The sequence below is a fragment of the Saccostrea cucullata genome, unplaced genomic scaffold, assembly GCF_032062105.1.
Source record: "Saccostrea cucullata isolate Sc308-1 unplaced genomic scaffold, CSIRO_AGI_Scuc_v1 ctg3360, whole genome shotgun sequence".
Taxonomy (NCBI): domain Eukaryota; kingdom Metazoa; phylum Mollusca; class Bivalvia; order Ostreida; family Ostreidae; genus Saccostrea; species Saccostrea cuccullata.
Window position 1 is genome coordinate 140,673 of NW_026926468.1, and position 16,064 is coordinate 156,736.

A 16,064-nucleotide genomic window follows, 5' to 3' on the forward strand; every position below is an offset into this window, starting at 1 on the left:
GCTTTAATTGGGATGATGTAGATTGCAAGATCAGTCATGTTTGTAATATTGAAATGGACATTTTATAAATACCATGGTTCTCTCTTTATAAAATTACACCGGCATTAGAACATTTGTTACACAGATCCAGTATTATAAGAACATTTTGTGGCTTATTTATGCCAAGTGTTAAATTCCAAGAATTGTGAAAGAAATTAAAAGAAACAATGATGTTAAGCATTATTTCAATCAGTATCCTCTCATCAACACTATACATATACAACATGTATTTCACTCAATTGAATAATTCATTAATATAGACATCTGCTGACTTTCTCGTTTCGGATTCTGTTTTATCAGGATCTTTGTAATCTGTAAATTTACAGAAAAATACTCTTTACTTTAATGTAATTAAAATCGACCAAAACAAATTTCCATTTCTATTATATTTTAGTTATCATTTCAAAGATTTCAACATCTATATACCTTCAATCTTTCCTAATGCTTCGTACTTGTTTTCTTCTTTTTTGTGTTGTAGATCAAGGCTTTCATAACCTTCACTGAATTTTTTTGTAAAAAAGAAGTTGAGGCAGGCATATTTAAATTAAGAATAACGCTTCATGCACAGTATAAATAGAGTAGTTATTTAAAACTTTACTTTATACAATACAAACGTGAAAAAACTTACATGATATTTTCATCGCTACTTCCTGGAACAGAACGACCAATGATTTAGTTTTAAATTTTGAAAAGGGGTTAAATTTTCATGGTCTAACAATTATAGGTCAATGTAGTTTGGGGGGTTTCAGTTTTGAAGTTCAAAATATGAAGCATATACTGGGGGAGGCAAGGATTTTTGGGTTCCGATGTAACAAGAAAACACCGAGATAAACCGGTTTCCCCCACGAAAATTTATCATTTCACATGTGTATACATGTACGTTTTTTTAATGATTATTTTCCTTTCTTTTCTTTTTTTTTTTGGTATCAACAGTTTTAGTTTTTGAAAGGGGTAACGGTTGCGTAGAATAAAATAATACTTACTGCCTGCCGATTGGATGACGTCATAATTCATTTCTCCGTCCCTACTAACCGCCTTTAGTTCTTCGTAGTGCACCCTTTATAGAATTAAACTTTGTCATTTTTTACCATTTGAAATTGAAGCTCTTTTAAAAGTTAAACAAAGCAATAACAAGCAAATTCAAGGAATTGTTGTCCCCCGCTTTCAGTGCCATTGTGGGTGAGATGTCATTTTTTTTATGACCTATTGTGTGTAATATGAACACCCTATCATATGTCATTTATTTAGAAATCATCACTGAACCCAAGGTCAAGGTCAAAGGGTTAAAGTTCTTGGTATCCAATCTAAAGTCTTCTCATAAGGATTACATATTTGAAGTATGAAAACCCTAGCCCTTACCATTCAGAAGTTATAGTCAAGGTTTAAGTTTTTTAACAAAAAATGTCTAAGGTCAAGGTCAAAAGGTCAAGGTTGTTGGTATCAAATGAAAAGTCTTGCCAAAAAGAATGCATATATGAAATATGAAAGTCCCAGTATCTACTGTTTCAAAGTTGTGGCCAAGGTCAAAGTTTTTGAAAAGTAGGTCAGATTCCAAGGTCAAACCCAAAGGATTCTGGTACTTAATGAAAGGTCTTCTCACAACGATTACATATGTGAAGTATGAAAGCCCTAGCCCCTACCATTCAAAAGTTTTGGTCAAGATTAAAGTTTTTTCATAAGTAAATAAATCTCCAAGGTCAAGGTCAAAAGTCAAAATTGTTGGTATCCAATGAAAGGTCTTGGTACAAAGAATACATATGTGAAATATGAAAGTCCTATAGTATCCACCGTTCAAAAGTTGTAACCAAGGTTATAGTTTTTAAAAAAGTAGGTCAAACTCCAAGGTCAAGGTCAAAGGATCAAAGTTCTTGGTATCTGATGAAAGTTCTTTTCTAAAGAATTATATACATAAAGTATGAAATCCTTAGCCCTTACTATAAAAAAGTTTTGGTCAAAGTTAAAGTTTTTTCATAAGTACATAAATCTCCAAGGTCAAGGTCAAAAGGTCAAAGTTGTTGGTATCCAATGAAAGGTCTTGTTACAAACAATACATATGTGTGTGAAATATAAAAGTCCTAGTACCTACCATTCAAAAGTTATGGCCAAAGAAAAAGTTTGGAATTTTTGTGTAAAAGTGGGTCAAACTCCAAGGTCAAGGTCAAAAGGTCAAATTTGGTGGTACCCAAAGAAAGGTCTTGTCACAAGGAATACACATGTGGAATATGAAAGTCATAGCTCCACTAAATCAAAAGTTATGGGCAAGGTTAAAGTTTTTGTGACGGACGGACAGACTGACAGACTGACGGACAGACAGACCGAGAGAGGGACAGACGGACAGACAAATGAGATTTAATGTCCCCTCGCTTTCGCGAAAGCGGGGGACAAAGATAATTTTTTGAATGACTAGTTAAAATGAAGGTAAAAAAAAATTAGGAAACACAAATGCGTCAGGATAGGAAATGGAAATTTATTTATCATTTGTATCATTCTGTGTAAAATTAATGCCTTGAAATGTTTTCTTAATGTCATTTACATCTGAGGGTTTGACAATTTTAAGCCCTTTTTGTGTTTGAGATATCTTCATTTTGTTTCTGTTTCCTTATCAAGTACAATACAAGTCTTTGAAGTTTTACAAGTTGAGTCCGGGATACCAAATTCACTTAAAGTACACGTAATGCCCTTTGATTATGGTTATTTTATTATTGAAAGTTGAGTAAAACTTATCTTAATGTTTAGATAACCATTGTCTTTTCAATTGTTTGATTGTACATGTATTACCTTTCGTCATTTTCTTGACCTGAAAGTAAAAGAGAAAAAGATAAAGAAAATTTTTTTAATGAGAAATGATTAAAGTACGTCACTCTAACATTTCATCTACTTATCTTTTAAATCTGAAGTTTTGCTTGAAACTTCAGTTTCCTTTTCCCTGTAAAAAAATAAAGAACTTTGATCATTAATATAAATTATTACACCTCTACTGATTTTTACCTATATAAAATTAATTGATTAGATTTGAACAATTCCCTAGAAAAAGCTGTGAATCGACTAATCGCCGTGCGTTAGTATTTTGAACTAATCCCTCGGTCGAAAGCTAGTCATGCTAATTCGCGGTTATAGATTTTTCATTGTGATGTCATAAAAGAGCGACGCAAAAACACAATGCTTCGTGACGTATTTCATTAACAAAACGCAACAAAATAAGACGTAAACAACAAAATGCAATGATTGCATTAGAATTATGAAATAACTCTCTTCTAATTTGGTATTTGCGACTGATAATGATAAATCAATCTATAAATGAATATTTTTTCTTAAAAAGGTGATCTTTACAATTTATATTTGTATCGGTATAATAAAACAGTTAAAGCATATCATTGAGGGAGTTAACAAGATTCCAGTTCCCCAAGACCAAGACTATTTCCCTCGGCGTGGTGCACCTTGGGAAATAGTCCTGGTCTTGGGGAACTGGAATCTTGCTAACTCCCTCAATGATATACTTTAACTGCATATTAAAACAGGCTCTTTTATATATGAGTCAACCTGACGTTTTTCTCGGCTCATTTTGAGTGACAAATTGTTATAAATCTATAACAACCAAAACAATTCAATGCTTGAACGTATGATTGATAATGTACATTCAGTTATATATAATGCTTCGATTCGTATTTTTATGTAGATATATGTACATGATGAATTTAATTCACATAAGCTTCATTAAAAACGATACGTTTTCTTTCTTCTTCTTTCAATATTTCTTGTTGTAAAAAGAATCATTCTATTGAGTTTGCTGATAATTTTGAACGAAATTACATTTCTTTAGATAAATAAATCAAATATATCAACATTTTTTTCTCAATGCAACATATATTTCGATAAAGTATAGAAAGTTTGTTATGAGCATACCTGATGTTCGGGACTGTTTCTGAAATTCATAACAATCAAAATATAGAATTAAATTCATTTATATAAATCATAAAATCACATTATAACTTTTGTTTCTTGAACTTCGATATTTTGAATATCATAGATATTGAATATCGATGTAAGATGGAAGTCCCAAAAACTACTTTTAACTATATTGTACACTCTTTTTTTCTCGAGTCTCCTAGTATATTATTTTTTTCCCAATGAAGTTATAGACATAATGAGGTTTGAATAAGATTCTGATAAATTATTGTGTGTAAATGAAAAGATACATACCTAGGCACTTGATTTGGTATTTTCTTATGATCAATATGAAGAGAGCAATAACTATCAACAAAAAAATGCTTCCAACTATTCCACCAATGATGCCACCTATGTTCGGGACAGTAGATTCTAGGATATAAAACGCAAACTTGACAGAAATTTGAAATATTTTGGTAGGGTTAAAGTCAAATAGGAAGTAAAAAGAATTACAAAAAAAAAAAAAAAAAAAAAAAATGGAAAAATCGTTTGCAGGGAATACTTGTGATTCTTATAATTTGGATTTTTCTTAAAATTTAATTATGTAAGGGTTAATGTACGAGTATTTCTCCATTCTTTAAAAGTAATGGAGCCGAGGCCCCGAAGGGGCCGAGGCCCATTACTTTTAAGGAATGGAGCTCTACAAGTATATTAACCCGCGTAAAATCCGCCTTTCTGAATGCTTGTTTTTATTGTTTGTTAATACATGATAAAGAATATTGATATGATACATGTAAATACTTTTTACATATAAGTAGTATTATTTATATATAATATAGAAAGAAAAACTAAAAAAAAAGTGTACTGTTAATCTAAACCCATGTCTTACAACAGCTTCGTTAGCTCAGAGAAATGAGCATAGGACTGCTACGGTGAGGGTACCGGGTTCAATTCTCATAATGGGTGCTCTTATTTTCTTATTGTGAAACTAACCTTAAGGACATTGGCAAGGTTCCTGGCTTTTGTATAGATTTTTTCAAGAACTCTTAAACAGATGTTATGATAATTAACATGTTATATTCTGGTACATTTAACCCACCAAGCCACCCTTCCTTATTAGATTTTGTCAGATCAATGTTTTTACCATTCTCAATGCATTTCCTATGTAAAATGTTGATAAAAAGGACCTACTTAATTTTTTACCATAAAAATTTTCCAAAATCCAGTCATTTCAGAAAGTGTATATTTTATATACATTATTGTATCCATATTTCAAATCATATCTAGATATCATGACTGAAAACACAAATTTAGAAACATGACACAGATCTACCAACACTGTTCATCATTTTAGAGTTATTTCCCTTAGGATCTAATTCGTATTTATAATGGTAAAGACTGTTTGACTGTTTATATTTTAAAAGTAATTTACCACATTGGAAACACATTTTCATAAAAATATTGGCATAGATTTCTTTTATATTTGTTTACAGTTACTATATGTAAATGGTACCTCCGTAATATGTCCCTTTTTATTGCAAATATGTTTAACCATATTCGCGTAAATAAGTATTATTATTTAAGGAATTCAATCCTGCGCTTTTAAGCAGATTTTTGTTTGGATCTTAATTTCTAAAATTCTGCATAATAATTAAGTTCTTACATTAAATTTTGAATTTACAATGTAAATTTAGCGATATTAAAAAATTAAATTCTATTCAAATAAAATTAAGCCAGAAACTATATTTTGTATACAATAATGTATTATTTAGATTAAAATGTTAAAAATACTGTAACAAAAGACTTAAAGAAACATCGATTTATTTGCTATTTCAAGCATTTAATCGGCATATTGGTCAAAAAGGTAATACATGTATACCTTTCGTTGTACAGTGAACTTCCTCAGACGATGTTTCTCCATTCCTATTTGACGCAACGACTTTAAAAAGATATAACGTTTGATCTTTTAATCCTGTAACAGTTGCATAGGACTGTAAGTGTATCTGAGCTGTGTTCTTCTGAAGCCCAGTATTTGTTCTGTAAGACACAACAAATGTTTGATCTACTCCACCATTAAAACCTGGAATCCACTTTATAAATGCTCTTCCATTTGAAATTGCACAGTCAAGTGAAATATTGCTTGGAGCGTCTGGTTTTCCTAAAAAAGTATTTAGATTTTTTCAATTAAATTCAGAAATTCATATTGGTTTGTCAGAGAATACGTTTGGAAAAGTGGTCATGGAAGAAAAATAATGCGGCATAACGCGATATGTCAGATATCAGTAAAATAAAAGCATAGATCAACATTGTAATTTCACTTCAAATCAAATGGAGATTTAAAAAAGAAACGAAAAGTGCAAAATGTCATTTATTTGACCATACTTTCTGGAATCACATGATAGGTGACTGTATAGTTTTGAGATATATTTCCTGGAATGCTAGCTGTAACTATGTAGTAACCGAACTCCGCTGGACGCACGGTCATTTTAGTAAGACTTGTCTGTATTATTGACACATTCAATGGTTCTGACAATGTTTGGAATTCACCAGAGAGTATGGTAAGTATATCCGATATGTTTGTTTTAAATTTCCAAGATATCGTTGGGAGAGGGTATCCAACGAATTGAGTAGATATATTTAGTCCTTTTCCTTTTTGTATTCCAGTTATGATAGTTGACTTTCCATCTAAAGCTCTTGGCCTGCCTTGAGATAAATGTTTGTCTTAGATTTTAAATAAAAGAAATGATTAACATAAATACAAAATATCTTCAAGATTTAGAGTTACTCACAATGAATGTAGATCCCGAGTTTAATTGATGATGTTGATCCATAGAAGTTTCGGCTGTTACATGTATAATTAGAAGTTTGATAACACTTAGCAGATACTTCATTGAATATGAGAGATTTCGATGGTCCACTTGAAGAGATTACCTTTCCAGTTTCTTTATTTTCGATATAGATGTTAGAAAGTGGAAAGCTGTCAACTTTACACATAATACTAAACTGTGAAGATTCTTCATAAACCTGATTACCACTTGCTTGGAACACTTCAATATCTGGAGGATCTACAAACAAAATAAGTACATGTAATAATTAGTTTAAATTAAAACTTATTTGTAGAGAATTACAAAAATAACATTAAAACATACAATTGACAGTCACAACGAGGCTTCTTGAGGAGGAAGAGATCACGTTACTAGCTGTGCATGTGTAGTTCCCCCTCTTTATTCGTTTCAGTTCTCCAAGGTCTAGCCTTGCTGAATTCACTGTACTCACTCCTGTCCAACGATAAATACAGGTTGGATTACAGACTGCTGAACACATAATAGGGCTTACTGTCTGGTTTTCTACTTTATCTATGGTGTTGATGTCTGGAGAAAATGTCACTAGGCTTGGGCCATCTAAATATATGTAAAATAGATTTAGGTATATGTATTTCTTTAAATAGAAGAATATTTATGGAACATTAATTACTAACTTACATTAAAAAAAGATAAATTTTCATTTGCTTCCACTCACTACAAAAGTGACTTCTATGAAAAAGAATGATCGAAAGAAAAATACGAGGGACGTTCAATAAATAATGTCATTAGCTCGATGGCATACAACATAGTAGTCATATCACATAAAGCTTGACTTTCTTTCATTTTTGAATTTTAAATGAATTGATAACAGTTTGTGTGACCACTTTTTATCACATTATTTCATCGTGGGAAGCTGGAAAACAAGGGCTATTCGAGACACTGAAATTAAACGTTTCATTAAAGCACCTGTAAAACTCGTTAATATCCCAAAAATATATTAACTAAAATATGTGAAATTTGCAGCAATCAATGCCTGTTTTATAGGCAGGTGAACATGTAGATTTCAATAAACAAAAATTATATAATGGGCATCAAAAATGGGTACCGTCCTTGGCAACAATGACTTACATGTACAACAACCGATGTAAATTTGCGAAATTTCAACAAATTATAACTGATTATGTTTTATTGACTTTAAGACATATAGCAAAATTGATAAATTCATTTTGGGGATAGTTTATACTGTTTTAAAGAAACATTTTATAGTAAAAAGGTTTAATACTCAAAGGTCACCCTATATTTTGAAAAATGAGTGAAAACGACAGCGTGTAGGAATATCCAAACAATTATTTTAAAAAATCAAAAATTGTACTTTTCCACGTTTGTATGAAATTCTAACGGATAATGAAACTTGAATCCATTTTGCTTTAAGCCCTCAAAACAATTTACAATAACATGCACTTGACAAAACTGCAAAGGCCTAAACAGAGCAAAGAATTGCAGGAGCGTAACACAGTTTTCTAAGCTATTTTCTTAAATATTAGCGGTCTTGTTCTTCAAATTCATATTCGGGGAGAAAGTTCAAATTTCTGGAGGGGTCTAGAAAACAATTTTTTTGCAAAAAAAATTGAAAGGTGTATGAGAGGAAGGAAACAGAATGAGGAATTCACTACATTAAATGTCTTCTTGACTGCGTCCAAAACCACAGGCCATGAAGAGTAAAGGAGTTTTGGGGGTAAACAGAAAGTTAATGTTTTGTCACACCAACAAAATTTGCCAGATCTTTCAACCTTTGACTTGTTTCATTTCCTAAACTTAGAAAAACATCTATCAGAAAGAAAAAAACAAGTACAGCAAATCATAGGATCTGCCATATTCCAGTATATGAAGGGTCATACTCAAACATGTGTTCGAAAAACAATTAGAAATTGAGTGAAAATGTTACAGATATGCGTTTTAATGGAAAGAGAATATTTTAGCTAAATTATTAAGACTTAGTCATAGAAAAACGTTTTTTTTTTTTTTTTTTTTTTTTTTTTTTTTTTTTTTTCTTTCCGAGCCCCAATGACATTATTTATTGAAAGCCCCTCGTATAAAGAGAGAAATCCGCATCGGAATCTTCTCTACAAGGTCAATGAAAATGATCTTGTAAGAAGCCTGATAGCTGACAACTGACAACTGACGTCACACTAGTATCAGACGATGTTACAATACAACAAACTTACAAAGAGATATTCATGTTAATGGAAAGTTAACGATTGGAAAGCTAGATTATTTAGATATTTAGAAAAATAATACAGTAATATACTAGCTGTTGTCCCTTAAATACACACAACTTTCAAGCCCTGCTTACGTTTCGCCTAAAACCATTTTTTCAAGAACCTACCTTTTTTCCTAATATCCTTCTCAGTGTATCCATCTAAGTGAATCAATCAAATTCTTCAGACAAATTATAATACAATATTTATTTTATAGCAAGATTTTCACTTACATTGTACATCTACTTGTAAAAAGGCTGGATTAGATGTTCCTATAGAGTTGATGGCTGTACATCTATACGTGCCAGACTGATCTCTTTGTAAATTGGAGATTTCGTACGTTGATCCCGTGTGAATAATACTATCAGGATTGTCTTCCTTGATCCAGCTCCATCGGATGCCTATATATGGATTGGCAGTCAACACAATACATGACATCACAGCAGGTGTACTTTCCTTAACTCTGTACGGATTAAGCGGAGTGATTTTTACTTCGGGTTTATCTAAAAACCAAATTCTTCTCATAGAATAACTTTCAATTTTACCGATTAATTCATTTATAGTTTGATTTCAGTTACTCACATGTATGCTTTCAAATAAGACGTTATTTTAAATTAAATCTGATATTCGGATTTAAAAAATGCCAATATTATTATTGAAATACATGTAACATGTATAATATTACGTTTTCTCAGGAAAAGGCATGAAGCATTTTATTCTTGTTAAATACAGCACGTTGTTCCATCGTTTTGAAAATCTTCCACTTTTTTCTGTCCTGGTACACGTACATCTGTCGTTGATGCTATGGCACATTTATAAAGTTTCATGGAATACAAAATCTAAATTTTCTCTATATATGAAAGAATTTCTCGCTTCCGAAACAGGTGTGTTTATTTTCCTTCTAGGGAAAATTAATTAGTTAATTCATTGAAGTTACGGGTAACTCAATTCGAATCGACTCTATTTGATAAGGAATGTTGCAATTTTCGGAAATTAAAGACACGCTGTGTCATTTTAATGACAGTAAATTTTAATAATCCCTATTTAAACATTAGTTTCTTTCATTATACCATCTAATTAAATCAATATTTCCCTAATAATTTTTTGTAACACCACACATAAATATGTTCATGTATACATTGAATTAATAAAGCTTACATTGTACATCTACTTGTATTGTAGCTGGATAGGATGTTCCTATCGAGTTACTAGCTGTACACCTGTACATCCCTGTCTGATTCCTTTGTATACTGGCGATTGTATAGGTAGGCCCTTGATGCAGAATCGCACTAGGACTATCTGCTTTGATCCAGCTCCATGTGATGTCCGAATTTGGATTAGCAACGGACACTCTGCATGTCATTGACGCGACCTGACCTTCTGTGACCCTGTATAGGTTTGTAGAATTTATAATCACCTCAGGTTTATCTGCATAAAAGATTTTCATTTTTTTCTACAGAGTTGGATTGTAAAAAGGCACAAAAAGTATATTTTGACAGTAAAGAGGGTGTTGCAGTTCTTTTGTTATTTTCCCTAAATGTGTAGCAGATTAAAAGAAGAATTTTTATGTCGCAGAAACTCATATTAATTTTTTTCAAATGCAACAATACATAAAGCACAACGAGAAACAATATTTTGAAGCTGCATATTGACTTCCAATTTGCTATTAAATGATGTGAAAATTAGTCTCACGGCAAAATATATCAGATTTTCCGTTTTTTAAATAGGGAATGCCAATTGTTCTGAAAAAATGCCTCCTTGAAACAGAATAATTTTGATATATACACAGAGAGGCAGGAATTATCTTCAAAACTGTCATTTCCGATTTTTGTTTCAAATAGGCACATTTTTGAAAAAACGCAAAAATTGAATAAAATTATTCTCAAAACGAAATGCAAAATGTGTACATTAAATATCACTTGATAATCATCGTGTTGGAAATGGTCTAGTGGATATGCTGGTGGGCTTCCAACTAGTACTTTTACCAGAGAATGTGTTCGAATCCTGGAATGGATCATTTTTGCATATTTTTGTCTTATTTTTTCCCATATACAATGGTAATGCAATGAAATTAGATATTATTTGAAAGAGAGAGAGAGAGTGGGGGGATGTCAAGAAGTTAATTATGTAATAACTGTATATTTGAAATATAGGATTAAATTGTTTTCCTCGATGAGCTTTGACTTAAAACTAATGCTTTATTTAGTTTTGTCTTGGAAAATAAAGTTACTGTATTGTTTAAATTATTAATTTTTTACGTACTGTAGTTATTGCAATGTTAAATAACTCTGGTCTCTTAGTTAGTAACAGCAAATGAGATGTCTTGGATGTAGCACCAACAGTGTGATAATGCATGGGACGCAGTTTTCTTTCATGAAAAATATTTTAGCACGATGTCTACAGTATATCTTTTATCTTTATATCTTTTAGCCAATAAGCTTTTTGTTGTTCCAACCTTTTTCGTGCAAAATGACGAAAGTGTTTTGCTGTATCAAGCAGGAAACACCCACTGTTAACATAGTCCTCTACATAGCTGTATCTATATTTAGACAAAACGAGGGTATTTAAATGTCCTTCTCGATATATAGGGAATAATCGCGTGTTTCTGCAACACCCTCTTTTAATTTTGATGTACAAAGAACTCATTTTGTTGTGTGTTTTGACAAGGTATCAAAATCTATTCTTACTTTCAACATGTTTAACATTAGTTTATGATTTCTCCACTTAATGGTGCTATTGCAGACTTAAAAGGACATGCGCACAATTAATTCAACTGACTTTTTAAAATAAATATTTTTTTTTGGCATGTGGTGTTTAATCCTGGATTTCTGACTCCCTGATTCCCTATATATTCAGTTTCAAAAGCAATTTGAGTTCTCTGTGAACTTATTATATATAAATATATTCATAAAAATCATTAAAAAGGGATATACGTTATATGTTTATTTTAACTTTTGGAAAATGTATATAAAAAAAAAAAAAAAAAAAATTTCCTTTTTGCGAAATGAATGAAATCTTTGATCGCTTTGTCAAAAAAAAAATATACAACTGTATATAAATAAGAAAATATTAATAATGCAAGGAAAGAAAACTGACATTTTCAAATAAAATAATTTTAACAATGTAATAATATATTTAACATGTAGATAGAAAAAAATACTGTATGCGAATTGGTTTGTGATAATTGTCTTCCATTTCCTATAGAACTGCTAGTGATAATACTTACAAAGTACATCGACCTGAACTGTAGCCGGTAGAGATGTTCCAATAATGTTTGTGGCTGTACATGTATACGTGCCGGACTGTCCCCTGTGTATACTGGAGATTGTATAAGTAGATCCATTATGGAGGATGTTTTCCGGCCCGTCGGTTTTTACCCAGCTCCAAATAATATCTGTATTAGGAGTAGCGGTTATAATGCCACATGACATAACAGCTGTTTTACCTTCTTCAATCTTATAGGGACTTGGTGTCATCATTTGTACTTCCGGACTTTCTATGAAAAAGAACTTAGCTAATTTATTGAGTAGTTTGAAATTATATACATGTACATTCAATTACCTATTTTATATTTTGATATTTACAACAAATAAGAACGTAAAGTCACTATACTTTAAGTTTGCCAATTACATAATTAATGTGATAATTTAATCAGCCACTGTGTAGAAAACATGATTTCTGCAAAAAAAGTCAAGCTTTCGAATAAACTATTTTTTTTAGATTAGATGATTTTTTTTTCAGACTGAGTATAACAATCTAATATACACAACATGTATTTCCATATCAAACAAGAGGAGAAAACTGTTTTAAATCTTACTTCCGATTATCAATTGTTTTTGGACACTGCTAAATGACGGGCTTCCACCAAAGTAAGAGCATCTCCATATCGTGTTATTTTCCTCTTCTGTCATATTTTCTGAAGGAATGATGAGATTATACTCTGTCTCTGATGCACAGCTATAGTTGTATCTAGGATCTATTCTTAGTCCTTTACACCCAGTAACATTTCCGACATAACCTACGAAGGTTTCATTTCTGTAAAATCTTACAAGTGCATGACTCTCTTGTGGAGGAATTTCCATTTGACAAGTCCACGTAAATTGCTTCCCAAGTACTGCTATATCTGATGTCCCTGTGAGATTGTATTTTGCTGTATTGAAGAATATATAAAATGTAAGATTAATAGATCAGAGAATATTGTCATTAATAAGAATAAGTTTCCTTAAAACCTCTGTTCATACTACAACATTTCATATTTTTCACAAACGTTATTGACATTTCTTCGATCAGTTTTAATGTGTGACAAACGGTTTTATGGTTCACTAGTATATGGGGTGGTCACAACTAACCATCAATTTGGCATGCTTTGTTCATACCTGGGAATGACAATGTTCCTATAGAAGTTGTTGAGATGCTAGGACTGTTGTTAATGGTTAAACGTAAATGTACAGTTTGTCCGTAAACAGCAGGAACATGGTAATTCACAGATACAGTCCCTGTGTAGAAACTATAACCACCGCTACAGGATCCACCAATTGTGGCTATCACTGGATCCCCTGACAGCTGAACAGGTGGGATACTTCCATCTATAGACTTAACAAGATACTTATCAAAAGATAAATGTAAAGACATTAATAAAGACAGAAATAAAGACATAAGATATAAGATAAATATGGAAAATAAAGATGAAACTAATTAACATGACAGTTATCATACATAAGTCACATGTCTACATAATTATGTGTCTTCTTAATATAAATAAGTTGCATGTTGACATTATAATTTTGCATCTTGCATCTACGAATATGATATCAGATACTGGCGTTAGTAAAGAAATTCGCCCGTTTTAAAATTCCATTTTTTGTATGTTGCATGTTGACATATTTTTCATGCATGTTGACATAATTTGTTTGGCATCTAAGGGGGCAATGAATATGCCACCATAATTTCGCAGAAAACAATTTTAAAAACTAAGAACGGCTTGATAGACTAAATGTAATATGTTTGTATGATTTATTGAGATAAAAGATACCACAGAGTCCGATACTTTTGTTTCATACTTGGATATTTTACTTGAAAAAGACACTAATGGTATTCTAACAACCAAGCTATATGATAAACATGATAACTTTAACTTTTCTATCGTCAACTTTCCTTACTTATGCAGCAATATACCTTCATCACCTGCATACGGAGTATATATATCTCAGTTGATTCGATACGCAAGAGCATGTTCTACGTATGAACAATTTCTAAAACGGGGTAAATTATTGACAACCAAGTTGATGAACCAAGAATATCAGCAGTATCGTATAAAGTCATCATGTCGTAGGTTCTATGGTCGATACAATGATCTTGTCAGCAAAGACAATTTATCATTAAGTCAAATGCTAACTGACGTTTTTCATACGAATTGTTAGTCCATTATTTACACACTGAATTGACGACGGATTTTTTCTGTTATTTCCTGATCATGACAAAGAGCACACGGCGGCTGTGACCGGTCGGCAGGGGATGCTCACTCCTCCATGGCACCTGATCCCACATCTGATGTTTCGGGGGTCCGTGTTTGCTCTGCTTTTATTTTGCATTGTTTTATGGACTTTGAGACTGAATACTGTTCGTTACCTCCATATCCTTCATTTAATATATATAAAAGATTTCATTAGATTTTTAAAGCTTCGCTATGAAAGATAATACCATTACCACCAAATCCCAGGTAAATATCGGTAATGAACTATAACACCGAGTCGTTGTTCCTCGTACAGCCAGACCGTATTCTTCAACCACCGTGTTCCCCCGAACAAGATCTATCGTTGGTGATCCTTTGAAAGAAAATTAATAAACTTATAAAAACGGCATCAATTTTCATTATTTCTTAACTTACTTTGAAACATGTGTCATATTGTAATTCTTTACCCTGTACAAATGAGATATCCCGGGAAATAATAACAATCACAATACACAGCAGCAATGTAGCCGCCATATTTCTATATTATTCTCTTCCTTGATGTCTATATTCAAATATTATTCATGAATTACTCGTTCACTATTCATGTGCGCAAAAATATATCATAGGTTTAAAAAATTATGTCAAACACGACAATACTTGTGTTTTTTTTAACTTCCTTGATGGTAATATTTAAAAAGAATCGATCAAGCATTTGTGTATAGTTTGTTTGTATAATCTATGTAGGTTATATAGAAAAATAACAGCAATAATGATAGTCGATATTTTTTCACTTCCTTGATTGTCGTACACAATTAAATAGAATAAAAAATATATTTTTTTTTCTTGTCTTAAAAAAAGGCAAAATGCCAAACCTCTTGGAACTTCTCTTTCACTTATACAATAAATATAGAGTTGAAAAATTTATTGCAAGCCAAAACTTAGAAATGCAAACGTTTGATAATACCTGGCAAAACTGGAAATGTTTATGTGATAATCTCATTAAGGTATAGACTGTTACAACATGTGACACTTTTTCTTTTAGTTATATTGATACATGTATGTATATATGAATATATAAAACTATACTTCTCTTTTTTCTGTTTAAAGATAAGAACAAATATAAAGCGTCACTTACCAAAATGAATGAGTGTGAGTGAGAAAGTGAGAGTGAATGGCGTGTAAAAAAAGAAATACTTTATATTGTTCTAAATATGTTTGTAATACGATGAAGAAAATTATGAAAAAATAAATACCAATATTGTATTTGAAAAACATATGAGATGTATCTCAGAAATCGGCATGAGAATTTGACGCTTGTTAAATACAGCATCTTGTTCCATAGTTTTGAAAATGTTCCACTTGATTTTTTTCCCCAACATTTTTCTGTTGTGATATGTAGTGTACATCTGCCGTTGATGCTATGGTACATTTATAAAGTTCCATGGAATATAAAATTTAAGTTTTCTCTACCGTATATATGAAAAAATTTCTCGATTCCGAAACAGGTGTGTTTATTTCCTTCTCGGAAAAAGTAGTTAGTTAATTAATTGGTGTTTCGAGTAACTTCATTCGTTTAGACTCCATTTATTTGGGAATGTAAAATTGTTCTGAAAATAAAGGCTATTC

The 16,064-nt window shown here is 31.5% G+C and overlaps 2 protein-coding genes and 1 long non-coding RNA gene across 5 annotated transcripts in view; all 3 read right to left on the reverse strand.

Moving 5' to 3' along the window:
- The window catches only part of LOC134271766 (toll-like receptor 6), a 268,180-nt gene that overhangs the window by 140,672 nt on the left and 111,444 nt on the right, over nt 1-16,064 (reverse strand). The gene's annotated exons all lie outside the window — the stretch shown is intronic.
- Nucleotides 248-2,957, reverse strand: LOC134271749 (uncharacterized). 3 transcript variants are annotated; one of them, XR_009993081.1, is made up of 5 exons: nt 2,918-2,957; nt 1,019-1,111; nt 668-685; nt 466-539; nt 248-351 (listed from the first exon to the last, which is right to left on the reverse strand). It is a non-coding gene; the product is annotated as an uncharacterized LOC134271749 (long non-coding RNA). The 3 variants fall into 3 exon arrangements; XR_009993083.1 differs by lacking the exon at nt 2,918-2,957 and adding an exon at nt 2,818-2,891 and having other exon boundaries at nt 249-351; nt 1,019-1,096; XR_009993082.1 differs by lacking the exon at nt 2,918-2,957 and having other exon boundaries at nt 250-351; nt 1,019-1,129.
- On the reverse strand, nt 4,211-15,054 carry LOC134271762 (hemicentin-1-like). Its single transcript, XM_062753972.1, has 12 exons — nt 14,906-15,054; nt 14,693-14,811; nt 13,363-13,579; nt 12,804-13,136; nt 12,213-12,482; nt 10,145-10,414; nt 9,220-9,489; nt 7,074-7,325; nt 6,714-6,989; nt 6,307-6,627; nt 5,804-6,082; nt 4,211-4,356 (listed from the first exon to the last, which is right to left on the reverse strand). The coding sequence occupies exons 1-12, from the start codon at nt 14,970-14,972 to the stop codon at nt 4,211-4,213; spliced, it is 2,820 nt and encodes a 939-aa protein (XP_062609956.1). The 5' UTR covers nt 14,973-15,054.

Bases quoted from the DNA above. Each gene is read 5' to 3' on its own strand.
- LOC134271762 (XM_062753972.1), bottom strand. From the start codon at position 14,972: ATGGCGGCTACATTGCTGCTGTGTATTGTGATTGTTATTATTTCCCGG. The intron at 12,483-12,803 runs GTAAGATTTAAA...TCTTTTTCATAG, and splicing joins AAAACAATTGATAATCGGAA to AAAGTCCGGAAGTACAAATG. The intron at 6,628-6,713 runs GTGAGTAACTCT...ATTTATCTCAAG, and splicing joins ACTCGGGATCTACATTCATT to GCAGGCCAAGAGCTTTAGAT.